We start from the raw sequence: 16,400 nt of genomic DNA, 5'->3' as shown, positions 1-16,400 counted from the left end.
GTAAAAAGAAGGAGAAAATTCCAGAACTCTTGACAGAGGAAAGTTCTTCGGTTAAAAAAAAACAAGACAAAGTAGGATAGTTCCTATAATAAGGACAAGCTGTAATGCTTTGATAATAGCCAAATTGAATGAGGAGGGGCAATTTGAGATAGTTCAGCATGTGCTGGTGCACAATCATCCACTCACTAGACCACAATGGAACCATTTCCACCGTTCAGAGCGTGCAATGACTGAAATTAAAGGGCAAGTGATTGAGGCCATGCAAGAATCTGGACTAAGACCTATGGAATCCTTTAATTACATGTCAAATGAAGCTGGAGGAGAAGATGCTATTGGTCATACAGTGAAAGACCACATGAATTATTGTTATAAACTGAAAATAAAGGCCATTGAAACAGGAGATTCTCAAGTAGTTTGTGACAAATTACAGGAAGCTTATTATGAAGACCCTAACTTCTTTTTCAGAGTAAGGTTGGATGCAGATGGAAGGGTTTGTAACTTGTTTTGGAGGGATTCTATGATGCTTGAAGATAAAAAAATATATGGGATGTCACTATATTTGACACCACATATAGGACGAATCGTTACAACCTCATTTGCGCACCCTTTGTAGGAATAAACAACCATTGGAAGAACACTATGTTTGCTTGTTCTTTTATTGGTGATGAGACCATAGAGTCATTTGTGTGGCTATTTGAGACCTTCAAAAAGGCAATGGGTGGTAAATGTCCAGTCTCACTGTTTACAGACCAAGATGCAGCCATGGCAGCAGCAATACCCAAGGTAATTAGTTACTACTACATCTAAATATGTTTGTATTGAAATTATATTTAGTTACCTCTATTTTAAATGCAGTAACCATTTGTGAAACTATGGTAACTGTATAAAAATGTACAGGTATTTCCAAACACTAGACATAGACTATGTCTATGACATTTGATTCAAAATGCTGTAACAAGATTTGGAATTTTGAAGAGTGATGACACATTCAAAGCTGCTTTCACGAAATGCTTGAGTGGTTGTATTAATGAATCTCAGTTTGAAGTATGTTGGGATTCAATGATGACAAAGTACAAGTTGAAAAACAACAGTTGGTTCAAGAGGTTATACTCACTAAAGCATAAGTGGTCAACAGCTCTAAGTAAGGACTTTTTTTCCGCGGGAATCTTGTCGTCACAGAGAAGTGAGAGCACAAATCGTGCAGTGGGATTTAAAGCAAACAAGAAGACAAGTTTGACAGAATTCTACGACATATTTCAAAAGACAGTGAAGACTTGGAGAAGGAATGAGGATTTTTATGAGTTTAATAGCACAAAATCAATTCCTACGTCAAGTTATCCGATGTCTGCCTTACTTAAACATGCTGCTGAGGTTTATACACATACATTATTCAGGGACTTTGAAGAAGAATTCAACCCAGCCATTGGATCTCAAACTAAACTGCTATTGATTAATGGAGGCAAAATGGTTTACCAAGTGTACCTTGAAGGCAGAGATGGCACAACTCAAGCAGTAACTTACGATCCAGCAAACCAAACAATTCAATGTCCATGCAAGAATTTTGAAGAGTCGGGTTGGTTATGCTTCCATAGCCTTAGAATATTGCACATGCATTCTGTTGAAAAAATCCCCGAGCAATACATATCTTTCATATGGACTAAAATGGCTAAGGTTGAAATTTGGAAAAGTAAGGAGGCAGAGCAAAAGAAGAAGGGGACATTAAACAACTTCACACCCTGGCGGCTACACATGGTGAGGAAGTATTATAGTCTAATCCTTAAGAGCCACAAGTTTGAACAAGCAAGAAAAGTCTTAGAAGAAAGCTTCACAAAAGATTCAAGTGCAATAGATGAGATTATTTCTGCTATGAAATCAACTAACAACCATTCAGAGAACACTACAGGTGTAGAAGAGAATTCAGAAGCAACTTCATCTAGTGTTGTTCAAGTATTGAATCCAGCTCGTGCAAAAACTAAAGGAAAACAATCAAATAAAAGGATTCCAGGAAGCTATGACTACATGAAAAAGGGGAAGTGGAGGAAGCATAGAGAATTTGGTGCCAAAACACCAAATATTAATAATAAGTATATGCTCTGATAGTCTAAAGACATCAAATGTTGTCTTAAGAACATTAAATTTTGTCATAGTAACCCGTATTGTCACATGGTTACGTTTTATTTGTAATTTCATTTTTAGAAACTTTATATCTTTTAAATACTAATTATTATGATATAGTGTCTATTATGATTAATATAGTAATCTTTAATTTTGTTAGCTAAATTTTTTATAATAGTAACCTTTTTTCACAATATAGCGATCTTTATTCCTAAATAGTAATCTTTATTTCATACCCTTGTATTGTCAATTTTTTAACATTAATGAACGTAGTCCATAATTTTGACATAGTTACCTTTATATTTATAATAGTAATATTATTAATAAAATAGTGACTTTATTTTAACATATAGTGACCTACGATAATTGCCATTACTTTAACATAGTTTTTAATTTTCACACTATACAATATTGACAACGAAATGACCTTTTTAACCAAACAAAGACCTTATAAATAATAAAGTGACTTTATTTTAACATATAGTTACCTATTATAATATAGTGACATTTCATTTCAATGTAAACCTCTAATATTAACATAGTTACCTTTAATATTAACATAGTTACCTTTATTATCACATAAAGACCTTTATAAATATAAGTTTATAATAACATTTCACATTAGCATAGTAACCCGTATATTAATATTGAGACTTTTTTTTTAAACAAACAATATACCATTTTCATAAAATGTTGGCAAATGCTTGTTTACACAAAATGAATATTTTTTCAATCTTCTTCAATATCATACACAAAAGTTGAATTAATACTAAGTCAAAAAATCATGTTCTGAAATCTTAAGCTTTCCCCTTCCCCTTTCCTTTCTTCTTCTTGTCTTCAGTTGGCTTCTTATTCTTCCTCTCTTCAATCTCTTTTTTTCTTCTTTCTTCAACCTCTTTTGAAAGACGCTACCTATCAAGTTTGAATTCAGCCACCTTATCAATTATAATTGATCTAGCTTCATTCATATCAGATAATACCAAAGACGCAGCAATTTGAATCCGGAGAATCTTCCTATTTGAAGCCTAAAAAAGTAAGTAATCAATATAAGATATTATGATATTAATAAAAAGAAATTAAACAAATAATTTAAAAGGGAAAGAAAAACATAACTGTTTTTACAACTTCACATTTAAACTCATCAACTCCATTGAATAAAAGCATGCTCATCATAATATAAACACCAAAATCTGAATTATCTTTGCTAGATCTCCAATTCAAAGTAGGAAACTCCAAAGCGTAGTCAACCATATCTCCAGATTGAGTAAGCCTTTGATCAAAGAAGGTACTGATCATATCACACTAGCAAAAAAGCATATAATCAGATCATAGTCACATTAAACGATCTATTAAGAGTCATTATAACAACCATGCTGCAACTTTATGTTCAGTATCAGCTACAATGTTGCCTAACAGAGTTATGTAGTAATTATTAAGCAAATTTCAAGCAAACCATTATACTCAGAAGTTAGAAAAAATCCAACATGTCACTATGACTACACCCTCCCTCAGGCCTCAACTCACAAACAACCATATAACCAAGCCAAAAATCATATCATAGAATAACCTCAAGATTCCATGATAAATCTCCAAAGGCATACCTTCCCTTTAGTTTATTTGGAAATATATTACTTACACGAATACACGATTACAACTTTATTTTGCATCTCTGAAGATGCAAACGATCCTCAAGAGCATCAATATAACAACTTCCAATTCAATTTAATGGAATTCTATACATTCATAAATTTCTTTTAGTCTCACTTACTAAAACAGGTTCAGCAGCTGCATCATCACAGTAATTCTATAAGCACACCATTTAATAAAAGGACCTAATATCATAGTTAAATAAATAATGTCAACATCATAAATAGTGCAATCTCACATAATCCATTGAATCACATCAAACATAAACCCAACAATACAATAATACAATAGCAACATATCATATATCATATCGACCGTTACAAATCATCACATAATCAATCATTCATTCTCATCGATCTCTAAAAATCAACTAGATCACAAATCACAACATCTACATACTCCTAATAACAAATCAGATGATAGCCATACTCCTGCTATCATAACAGGAAGCATCACAACAGCCATAAAATTCTACAAGATCAGCAACAAATAAAAACAAAAATGCCAGGAATAAACTCCAAAACACCAGACAAGAAAAGAGTGAGAATATGCGGCTCACTATAAACAAGTCAATACAAACAATAAACAATAAACTTAATTGTGAAGATATGGAAGAGTGAGAAAGTAATACCAGGAGACTAGACAACTTTTTCAAAAACATACGATTATCCTCATCATAATTCAGATTATCAATAAACTGAATTTTTCCTTCAGTCAAATTCACCACAAATAAGCAATATTGATTACCCCAAAGACAAGGTAAAAATATCTGCAATAACAATAATACTACCATTAGTCAGAATAAAAAAAACACAAATAGATTCCATTTTTGATATTATAGTGACCTCTTTTAAAAATATACTTATGCAATTTTCAATAGTCACTCTCGTTTAAAAAAAGGTATCTATAACATAAAAAAAGGGAACTATATTTTTTAAAGCATAAAAAAACAGAAAGTAACAAATCAAAATCATTGCAAGCTATTTTCATCCATTCCTCCAAACCTTGATAAACATTGTCCATTATTTGTGAATTGCCATCACTGCCGGCAGCTTCTACTATTGTAACCTACATAATATTTTAACAAATAAAAAAAACCGTAAAAAGTAAAAACATGTATAAACATTGAAATAATTAAACAACTCACACTAATTGAAGAACCAAAGTATAATTTCCAAGGTCCATCCTTCAAATATTTCTGATTTTCATTGAGAAGCAATGCCCAGCAATCCAAAATACTACTGCTCGTGATTTCAGAAGGCTCTCCTAATGTGTACAATTCTAGCCTTTGAATCAAATGCTTTTGGTGAAAAAATACCCGTCAATCACAGATTGAACTTGAGGATCCATAAAAAACGAATCATCCTGGGACAAATTAATACCAGAAGAGCCAGAAGAGTTGTTGGCCTCACCACGTGAAAGAAGAATCTATTTTATCTTGTCATTGTAAAAAGAAGAGATCACATGCATATCTCTTTTCATGAACAAAAATTGCTCATGAACGGGCTGCAAAAACATTAAAAGAAACATGTATAAACATTTAAATCATATCCAATAATAAAAATAATAATATAGAATAAAAGTCAGCTACTCCTTACATCAATAGCAGCCGAATGGATCTCTTGATCTGACATCGAACCTGCTGGGCGAATGAACTGTATTGTACCCTGGGAATCAGGCACATCAACACTCCTCCCGACATTCCTCACAACATTATCACTCCCCCAACATTCCCCATACTTCCCCCTGCAATACCCACAACATGTCCATCCAGAAACTTCAGTTTACCACTAACAGGATACACATCAGTAAAATCCCACACCCAAAACTTTTGGACAATTTTTCCTTCTTAATTCTATCCTTCATCAACTCATCATTCCAATGTTGAATTAAGGGTAAAGAAGTAATTAATTCAACATTCCTAAATTTCAACCTATGAAAGTAAATAATCTCCAACATCAAAACACAACCACAACAGTTCTGAATTTCTCCTTTTTTGTAACTTTTAACACCTTCACACAGTTTTTCAAGAACATATTTACACCAATTCAAATTCTTAATTTGTTCAACATCATCAAGTGCCTTGACAATCCTAAGATCAGCAGTTCTGTTAGAAGTAGGAGCTAAACGTGGATATAGCATGCATAACAAAGAGTTGCTTAAACTCATCTCCACCTTGGCCTAAAGTAGGTATCCTAGCTTCTAACAAATTAAGTGGAATTTGATCATTTTTATCTGTCAACCCAAAATGCAATCTCCAATTATGTTTGAAAATAAAGTCTGGATTATTAGCAGATCTAGGTATCTCCTCAACATTTTTGGGGTTCAAAGGAAGGCAAAACACATCATACTCATTCACCACAAACTCCTTATTATTACCAATTGAAAACATGCAGCTACCACAGTCAAAAGAATCAATTAGCCACCTGTACATACTAGTAGGATTCCTTTTCAACTTCAATGATAACAACCCTCCAAAGCCAATTTAATTTACAGAATTTTTTTGATCAAGAGTAAAGTTAGATATCATGTCAACCAAATGCAAAGGCCTACATTTAGTTTTAAATGGCCGCAATCTGCAAAATAGAAATAATAATGCTATCAACATTAAATCAACATCAAGTTAACAAATCAAAAAATCAATGCAGCCTGACAAAATTATTTCCAAAAAAAAGAGAAGCTAATTTTTCACATTATATGTACGATGATAATGAAGTATTAGAGAGAGATGTTCACAAATACTGTAAGCTCAATGCATTCAAGGGAAGATTATAGAATCTAACAAAGCACTATTGTTGGTAGCAGGGCAGATTATAGAATCTAACAAAGCACTATTGTTGGTAAGCTGTCCAACTTTCACATTAGAGTAGGAAATCATGCATGCTTGAACACCAAGGAACAACACAAAAGTCGACTTGTTCTTTTTCATAGCTAAATTACTTACGTAGGTACATCACCACCAGTTTCAGCAGCTTTCAACTATTGGTTTCTTCGTTCTAGTCCTTGGCTTCTTAGGACGAACAAGAGCAGCAGGTTCAACTTCGAATTCATCATGAGTTCTCTTACGACGAGATGATGGTGATATAATTGTAGAAACTTGATGCTCAAGAGCACCTTCATGAGCCTCAATCGCAATACTCTTTTTCTTTTTAGCTTTAGTTATCTTCTTCAAGCCTTTGGCACCATTATGATACAAAAGAAATCAAAATGTAAATTATAGTGACCTTTCTGAAACAATAATGACCAAAAAATTTAAGACTAGAGAATCACATAAATTAACCATAAAAAACAGAACCATTGCAAATTACATAATGCAGGGCAGTAACCAAAGTATCCAAACTCAAAAATCCAGTAATATTAATTCAAATAGCAGACAGAGATCATCATTGAGTACACAAATTCTGAAAGTAATCGAACAATATATAAATTAAGCAGTGAATAAAATACAAATTCTGAACCTACTAACCTACTCACAAACAACGTACATGAGTTCACACTGAAAATGATATATGCACTAAATGTACTAAATATCTAACATAGGTCATTTAATCACAGACAATATGTACAGAGCCTGGGAGACTGTTTCAAACTTTCAGATTTTAATGCTCTTTGAGCTATTAGGCCTGTCTTTCTTATGAAATAAACTCATATAATTTCTTATCCGACCTGAAATAAAGACTGTAATACTGTATTTCAAAATAACATTCAGATATGAGGATCTCCAATGTCTTGACATTGTCCAGTCCCTAAAAGATGTTTCTCATCTTATGTAAACTGACTGCAGAAATGGCATGATACCAGGATATTCTGCTTCCTAAGATTAACTTTGACTGGCAGAACCCTTTGCATAATCTTCCAGACAAAACGTTTCCTTTTCAGGAGCAAACCTAGAGTCCATAGGTGTTTCCCGAAACTGTTGAGCCATCCTTACATGAATATTGATGTCGGTTCCCCATTTGGGAAGAGTGAACAGATTTAGCAGTCATCACTCCAGATTGATTTTGACTCAATTCAAAATCATCTGAATCCGCAGTTGGTGTAATATGAGCATCTAGTATAATCCTTACCAAGTCATAACCTAACCACAACTTATCTTCTAAAACTATGCCCTTACTAATGTCCGAACTAATATGGGAAGAAGTTCTTGTATTGCATTTGAATTTGACTAGAATATTTTAATCTCAAGAGATGTCAGATAGCAAGTCTTGCGAGTTGCAGCCAAATCACATGAACAGCTAGATATATGTACTCACAAACAACGTACATGAGTTCACACTGAAAATGATATATGCACTAAATGTACTAAATATCTAACATAGGTCATTTAATCACAGACACATGAGTAGCAACGCATAGCTGAGACTCAAAAATCTGATCACCTCATAACCAACGATTTGAATATCATAAACCATGGTTCCTGAACAAGTAACTAGGAATGATGTAACCCATATCTCACTAGGAGGTCAAGGTACAGGAAACCTTGCCCTTAATTGGGCACTAACCGATAACTCAAACAAACACATTGACAAAGAAGCTAACAATTGAAAACAGTAATACTCCAAATAAACTGAAGCACAAACAAGATTGCATAATCCATCACGAAGACAGTAAAATGAGCCTAAAACGAAGTTTCTTCTATGCTACAAAGTGGTCAAAACCAGCATGATGAGGCGAACATCCAAAGAATTACAAGTTCTAACAATCATCACAGTTTTCTAATTATACTTCCAGGCTAATCGAGATTCAACAAGTCCAACTACACCAATCAAAAGCACCAACAATTCCATAATATAAATATATAATTTAACACTGTGCGCCAACATAAACATAAATTCTGAAGCATTACCTTCGAAAAATCGAAAAAACAGTACAAATCATGAAAAAAAAATCAAAAAACCATAGATCTTCAATAATCTTCAATACGAAACAAAATTCAAACAAAAATCATGCAAATAGTTTAAATTAAAGAAAAACAACAATGAATAACCTCAAAATTGCAGAAATACAGTACAAATCATGAAAAAAAAATCGAAAAACCCTAGATCTTCAATAATCTTCAATACGAAACAAAAATCATGCAAATAGTTTAAATTAACGAAAAACAACAATGAATAACCTCAAAATTGCAGAAATACAGTACAAAGCATGAAAAAAAAATCGAAAAAACCCTATATCTTCAATAATCTTCAATACGAAACGAAATTCAAACAAAAATCATACAAATAGTTTAAATTAACTAAAAACAATAATGAATAACCTCAAAATTGCAGAATTCAAATGATAAACAAAAATTATACCAGAAAGTGGTTGAGTAGCTGAAGAACGAAGGCCTCTTCTCCGTTGAAATGTACCACCACCTCTAGTTCTTGCCATTGAAGAATAATTCGAGCAATTTTCCAGAAAAACCGGAGCTGATTTTGTAGAGAGAGAAAATGGAAGAACGGAAGGTCGGAAGAGAGAGAAAGCGTTTTCGCTGCGTTTTTTTGGGAAAAGAAATAAAAAACATGGGTTTTGGGTGGGAATAGAGGAAGCAGTAGTAAGATGTTGGAGAGAGAGTCACGTGACAATACAAGGTCCACAATAAATTATTGTGGACCAGGTTTATTTAAGTTTTTGTATTAAATCCAACAGAATAGAAGATATTGCAATTACAAAAGTTTTTATATGCACCCGGTTTACATTAAGTTTAATGTAAATCCGGTTTTGTCACGTGTGAATAGTAACCATATGTTTTTTTTTAAAAAAAAAAGATTTAACAGACCACAAAGCTCAGAAATAGAGAGCTCGAAACCCAGCAACAATGGAGGAGAATATGGAAAAATCCACCATTGATAAACGAAAAAAAAAAACATGTGATCTACGAGTTTCAATCAACAATGGCGGAAAGAATTACAAATCATCATGCAACAAAGCATCTGTTCAATTTCTCGAATTGTTTAAATTTGATATAAGGGTTTCTACAATGACAACGACATATTCAAGCTCTAATACTGGAATATCAATTGAAAAATAGAATGAAAATCGATTTAAACAACACAATTGAAGAAAATTGCTTCGGATTGGAGGATGGATGATGAAGCCAGGAATTCGAGTTCACAAATTAGGGGGAATCAAAACCCAGGAAATATACTTTTCGTTTTTCGTTTATTTTAATTAAATTTCTAATGCTAGTTTGTTAAATCTAGGTAATAATCGATCAAAGCAAGTGATTATGTTAACACAGAAACTTTTGAATCAATCTTTTGATAAATTGAAATTAATAATGTGTTTCATTTAATGTGTGTCAAAGTTCCTAAAGTAGCGGTTTAGGGGTAATAACTAACAAAATTTACGAGTCTGAGATTAATGCATATACAATTTTAAACATTGTTGACTCTTTATTAACTATAACCTATATGAAATTGTGATCTGACTTTTTATTGAAGGTTTGCTTAAAGAATCGTTTATATGGTTGGCTAAACAAATAGCAATTAGTTTCTTTGAACAATGGTTGACATTGAATTAAAACTAAAACCATGCTGATTTTTGTATTATAGAACTACTTGGAAATTGGAACCATTAGTTTGTCCTAAATGCATCACTGCATCAAAAAATTTAGAATTTCTATTCTGCCAATTTGCCGTTTTTATATTGCTATGAACTGGTTCAATTTAGTCTGCAAGTTTTATACTACTATAAATTTGTAATTATTTCATATTGTGTTGTCATATAGCCTATTATTTCAGTTGGTCGAGCACTCTGTCTTGCACAGAGTATGTAGGTTCGAATCCTATATAGGCTATTGGCTTTGTATAAGAACAAACATCGAATCTCTTAACTTTCTTGAACTTAATTCTCGGCATTAAAACAATATAGATAACTTTATTAAAAGTAACCTTATTTAAAGGTTAAAGTGGCCCTAAGTAAGGCAAAAGTGACCGTAACTAGGAAACAAAAGTTACCCTAACAAGAACAAAAGTGACCTTACTTAAGGGTAAAAGTGACCCTAAGTAAGACAAAAGTGACTCTAACCAACAAGGACAAAAGTTACCTTAACAAGAGCAAAAGTTAATATAACAAAAACAAAAGTTATCGTAACAAGAACAAAAAGTGATCTTACTTAAGGGTGAAAGTGACTCTAAGTAAGGCAAAAGTGACTCTAACCAAGAATAAAAGTTATCCTAACAAGAACAAAAGTAACCTTACTTAAGGGTGAAAGTGACCCTAACTAAGGCAAAAGTAACCCTAACCAAAGATAAAAGTTACCCTAACGAGAACAAAAGTGACCTTATTTAAGGGAGAACAAAAATGACCTTTTATAAGGGTGAAAGTGACCCTAACTAAGACAAAAGTAACCGTGATCAAAAGCACTTAACATATCCTAACCAAGAGTGTTATGCTTGTTACAACTTATAGAAATGACCAATGTTACACCAGCAAAAATAAGAATTCAACAATATACAAGTGTTATGTAGCCTATGTGGGGCTTGAACCCACACCATGTACATTATAGCAAATTGCTCTACCATTTAAGCTAATAGCCTTGAAATTAGACACTTTCCATTTCTATCATAACAATGGAAATATAGTCACATATTTAAGGAAAATGACCTAGTATTCTCATAGAGAGGGGGGGAGAGATGCCATTCCTTGATTATGTTCTAATTAATATGCTAAGAAGTAGTAGTCATTTCCTTATCTCTTGTACTATGACAAAGATATTAACACTATGAATCTATGAAGATAGCTCAATACACTTCACATACATATTTATTGATTTGTATACATAAATTACAATTGTTCTTATTTACAAACAGTACCCTTCAAATATATAATGTCAGCTTTCATATGCTCATAAGAGTCACCCTGGATACAACAAAATTACACGTATCGATCCCCAAGGGACCCTTCAAATTAAACTTATACAAAGTACCTACAAAAGTAATAATCTAATAATATACGGTCCAACAAAGGAAAATACACAAGGACGAGACAATGTCCTCCGATCCATCAAACAACGCAATATAATTCATATCTCTCCACAATCAAGCAACAATATCAAATGTCATAATTTGCAATGGATTTTATTATTAAATTCGACAACGAAGTTTGTTTGCTGCTAATGCACAAGCTAAAGGTCTTGATTAATGTTGGTCTGAAGATATTAGCACAATAATGCAGCATACATAATAAATGGCTAAATGTAGTGAAGATGTAATATTGGGGTGCTTTATCATGTGCTATCAAAGTATGCAAGACAGATCATACAAATCGGCAATGCAAGCTCTTAGTGAGTAGCTTCTAAAATTTACAGCTAGGCTATTATAAGCTTGATATAATTCCCAAATATATTGTAAATAAGAACAAATCGGAACCAAATGAATATCCATATCACAAGAACTCTAGAAATTAAAGAACATCAAAATAAAAATGACAAATACAAAAAGTAGGCTACAAAATCTAGAAAATCGAAATCAATCGAACAAATTAAAAAATTAGGTTACAAAAACATAGAAATAACAAAATTACCTCCTATATGTTTCGAATCTACGATTATAACTGGAGTAATTTCTTCTTGATCAAAACTTTCGCAACCATCGTCTCACTTAACTTCGCAAAATGAAAACAATTTTTAATAACAAAGAAAAATCAAACAACAATCAAAGAAATGGGAAAAAATATCGGCATCAATTAACCTGTAAAATTGAAAGTAAAAGAGAGATGAAAGAGAGAGAACTTGGAGAAAAAAGCTTGAAGAGGAGAGAGAAATTGAAGAATGATCCAGAAAGAGAAAAGAATGGAGGAGAGAGTAAAAATCAGAAAGAGGTAGTTAGGAGGAGACAAAAAAAAAAATTCAAGGATTGGCACGTGTGAGATGAAAATTGGGAAATAAAGTCTTTTCCAAAAAGTTCTGCTATACAGTAAATTTATGTAAATCCGCCTTTTTCTAAAGCTTTGTCCTGCAATTAACATCAACTTAATCCGAGTAACACCATATCAGCAATTAATTAAACACTACAACAAAAGCAACAAACTAAAAGAAATACGTAGTATACTATTAATCTAAAAACTTTGGTTCCACAAATATTCGAAAAACCTAACTAGTAATTTCAACAATTAAATTGAAATAGTCAATTAATCACTACTAGCTAAATTCTACATACTCAATCTTGAACTACATATCATTGATCTATTGGTAGCTAGCATGGATACTCGAAACGACAAAGTGGGCATGATCTTTTGTTCTTGAACCACCTTCCTATGCAACTCTCATGAAAACCGTGGTTGCAACTCAAAACACACATAATATTCTCCTTAACTTCATCGAGGCAAATCGAGCAAGGCTCACCGCATTCTTCAACGGCTACCCGCTTAAGACTTGCCATGACATTATTACTAACATGAGTATCTTCAGGATTGATGACGCCATTATTAAGGTTAAGGGTTGCTAAAATCTCAATCATTGATCTTTGCAATGTTAACAACGATTCTTCTTGCTCTCTGATGAAGTCGTCCAATGCCGCGAAACGGCTTAATATTGCGAGGTTACCTACGGACATTATTGAATTGGGTAGTAGGATTATGGAGAATTGGCGATTTAACAATATGAAACTAGTTTTTAACCCGGGCGATGCCCCGGATAATTATGAATTCATTTAAACTAATTAATTAGGTGAAATATTAATATATATTAGTTATATTTTATTTTTAAGATTAATTATTTTTATAATAGAACTTGTATTATTAATTTATTTTTCTTAAATTTTATTGAACATTAAAATTCATCATCTAATATTGAGTATCCGAGATATTATTAGTTTATCTCGTTCTTCAATTGTTATAAGAAACTCTTTAAAAATGACATATGTGTGGAAAAAAATTATCATAAAAAATTAAAAAGTGCAACATATATTTGGGTTACATATTTCAAATAATTAATATAGGGTTGTGTGTATGAGCATATGAAAGAGATGATATCACTTTTGTTATTATAGATTGTTGAAAAATATATGTGTATAATTTTTTTTTTGAAGGGAAAAATAATGACCATTAATAGACTAGTATTACATGGCATAACATCATATGCCAAATGGCAAATTGATGACACATGACAAAGTTGCATGTCTTGCCATGAGTTTTAATAATATATATTGATTAGTTTAGTGCGTAAAAATAAAATTGGGTAGTATGAATTTACGAAATATGAGTGAATGATCATTTATAAACAAGTGCAAAGTCGGCCGAAATCAAATTTGACCGTTGGTGTATACACTTATATTTGATATCAAATTCCTCTTTCTACTCCATTATCGCCACGGTAAATCTTTTTGAGATTTTTATAAGTTTTTTTTTTTTTTTTTTTTTTTAATAATTTGGAGTAAACTAGGTTAAGTCCCGTGATATGCGCGGTAATTAATTTTCACTATTTATCATTTAACACTATATATAATTAATTGTAAAATGAATATTTAATTGCAAAATAAGATGAAAATTTTGAAATTACAGAATAAAAAGAAAATTATTCTACTGTACTAAAGAAAACCAACAGACTGATTATTACATGGACTAATAAAAATAATTGTTTTTTACATCACAAAGTTATAGATAGGAATATATCATTGCATAATATTAAATAAAAGAATAATATTTTTATTGAACGTGTCTAAATGGAATATGCTTAACAAATATTATAGGAAGAGAAATAATATTGTAGAGTATTAAATATTATCTAAGAAACTTTAGTGAAAAAATAAAAATCTTATAGAGGGAAAACTTTTGACCAGTAGATGACACGTGTCACTCTTGATTTCGCCTTTAGTATAAAGTTATAGATGATTGTTTTTAGTACTTAAAAACAACAACATAATAATCTTGTTAGGCCCTATTCACTTTACCTTAAAAAAAAATATTAAGTAAATATAATTTTAATTTAGTAAAAATAATTTCAGTTCAGCAAAAGTAAGTTCAGTCAGTAAAATTCAGTAACTTCAAAGAAGAAATATAATAGAAAATCAATAAAATTAATTTCAGTTCAGCAATATTAATTTCATTTCAGTAAAATTAATTTCAGTCAGTAAAACTAATTTCAATTCAGTAAAAATCATTTAAGTTCAGAAAAAATAATTTCAATTCAGTAAAAATAATTTCAGTTAAGCAAAAATAAGGTGAAGTGAACGAGGCCTTACTTTGTATTTTTTTTTTAATTAGAAAATTTTAACTTTTAGTATGCATTTAAAAAGTACAATTTTGATTTTAACTTTTTTTTTATACCTTTAAATTGGATTTTTCTACCACTAACAACTTTGGTCAAGTAAAGTATTTGTGGGGCCATTTTGGTTAAGGTTTTTTTTTCTCGATTTACCTATCAAAAATTATTCCATCAAGGTTTTAAGGTCAGTTTTATTCTTAAGGAATCAAATTGAGCTCGCAATTGAACAAAAAAAAACAACGTGAATGCCTCGTTTTGCGTACCAAGTAATGTGGTACTCTAAAGGTGTCAAAATTAAACCGACCCGACACGAAAAAACCATCCGTTTTGAACTGTTACCGACCTAATTTGACCTGAGAAATTTAGATGCCAAACCTGATCTGTAATCAACCTGAACTCAACCCAAATTGGAATGTGTCCTTATTTTAACTTAACCCTATATGGATTTGATCTGACTTGACTTAAACACAACTTGACACTGATTTGGACCTGACTTGAACTCAAATCGACACCAATTTGAACTGACTTGAACTCAAAACAGCCTTAAACCTTACAATTCAAATACTCGATTCAATATGATCTGTTATGAATTGTTTTCACTTGACTTGATATTAGTTCAACTTGATTTGAAATAAAACATAATTTTGAACTCAACTTACTATTGACCTTCCTACTTCAATTCATGTAATTGTTTGTTTCATTAATCGTTAAGAACTTTTTTTTTTCTTTTAAACATAACCCGATGACCATATTAGTTCATTACTTATCCTCTCACTTATATAGCTAGATAAGTCATCGCTCGATATTTTAATTTTTAATTTGGCTTACATATAAAATTGATGTATACAAGATCTAATCTAATGAGAAATCAAATAATCAACGTATCTTAAACATGATACTAAACAAATATTAATACAAACTAGGCATGATACTAACATGATTAACTCAACACCTAAACCTGATATTAAAGTTGAAACATGATACTAGCAGGAATAAATAATATAGTAGAATTAATTAAACTAAGAAAATAATTAAATTTACCCACGCCGATTGTGGCCCTTTCCAACTATATCATGAATAGTATGTTAGCAAACTTCAATAAAAATATAAATTAAAGTAAATTAAATTATGTTAAATAGAGTTTAGATTTCAAACCATTAGGCAATCAGTGTTTCATGGAGCTAGGCAGATGTACCATGCACATAGTACATCCGTTAAAAAAAAAAAAAAAAAAAAAAAAAAAAAAAAAAAAAGAACATTTAGTTTAAGTGAAAAGAACATTTAGTTAAAGTGAAAAAACATGGTATAAAATTCTAAAGAGCATATATCTAAAGTGAAAAGAACATATTGTTAAAATGTAATGAACGTGATAAAAGTACATAAGAGATATAAAAAAAGAACATAAAACTATTAATAACAATGAACACAACACTATTTTATAAAAAACACA

At 31.4% G+C, this 16,400-nt stretch overlaps 2 protein-coding genes across 8 annotated transcripts; one reads left to right on the top strand and one right to left on the bottom strand.

The window, feature by feature from the left end:
• The first annotated feature begins 226 nt into the window (after positions 1-226).
• LOC110706105 (protein FAR-RED IMPAIRED RESPONSE 1-like) lies at positions 227-2,097 on the top strand. The gene is made up of 3 exons (XM_021884017.1): positions 227-490; positions 712-783; positions 976-2,097. The coding sequence occupies exons 1-3, from the start codon at positions 227-229 to the stop codon at positions 2,095-2,097; spliced, it is 1,458 nt and encodes a 485-aa protein (XP_021739709.1).
• Positions 2,098-2,736: 639 nt separating this feature from the next.
• Positions 2,737-12,706, bottom strand: LOC110706035. 7 transcript variants are annotated; one of them, XR_002508198.1, is made up of 9 exons: positions 9,060-12,705; positions 6,707-6,936; positions 5,361-6,338; positions 5,175-5,268; positions 4,910-5,062; positions 4,767-4,830; positions 4,394-4,531; positions 3,229-3,417; positions 2,737-3,140 (listed from the first exon to the last, which is right to left on the bottom strand). XR_002508198.1 is itself a non-coding variant. In XM_021883946.1 (8 exons), exons 5-8 carry the CDS (start codon positions 4,776-4,778, stop codon positions 3,024-3,026), a joined length of 456 nt encoding a protein of 151 aa, XP_021739638.1. In that variant the 5' UTR covers positions 4,779-4,830; positions 4,910-5,268; positions 5,361-6,338; positions 6,707-6,936; positions 12,271-12,685; the 3' UTR covers positions 2,737-3,023. The 7 variants fall into 7 exon arrangements, 1 of the variants encoding a protein (XP_021739638.1); XR_002508194.1 differs by having other exon boundaries at positions 4,910-5,268; positions 9,060-9,235; positions 12,271-12,705; XR_002508195.1 differs by having other exon boundaries at positions 4,910-5,268; positions 9,060-12,351; positions 12,438-12,491.
• Positions 12,707-16,400: the final 3,694 nt, after the last annotated feature.

The sequence above is a fragment of the Chenopodium quinoa genome, unplaced genomic scaffold (genome assembly GCF_001683475.1).
Source record: "Chenopodium quinoa cultivar QQ74 unplaced genomic scaffold, ASM168347v1, whole genome shotgun sequence".
Taxonomy (NCBI): Eukaryota; Viridiplantae; Streptophyta; class Magnoliopsida; order Caryophyllales; family Amaranthaceae; genus Chenopodium; species Chenopodium quinoa.
This window is presented reverse-complemented; position numbering and strand designations above follow the sequence as displayed.

Bases quoted from the DNA above. Each gene is read 5' to 3' on its own strand.
- LOC110706105 (XM_021884017.1), top strand. From the start codon at position 227: ATGACTGAAATTAAAGGGCAAGTGATTGAGGCCATGCAAGAATCTGGA. The intron at 491-711 runs GTTTGTAACTTG...ACCTTCAAAAAG, and splicing joins GGTTGGATGCAGATGGAAGG to GCAATGGGTGGTAAATGTCC. The intron at 784-975 runs GTAATTAGTTAC...GGAATTTTGAAG, and splicing joins TGGCAGCAGCAATACCCAAG to AGTGATGACACATTCAAAGC.
- LOC110706035 (XM_021883946.1), bottom strand. The intron at 3,418-4,393 runs GTATTACTTTCT...CTTTTTTGCTAG, and splicing joins AAAAGTTGTCTAGTCTCCTG to TGTGATATGATCAGTACCTT. The intron at 3,141-3,228 runs GTTATGTTTTTC...TTACTTTTTTAG, and splicing joins AATGTGAAGTTGTAAAAACA to GCTTCAAATAGGAAGATTCT.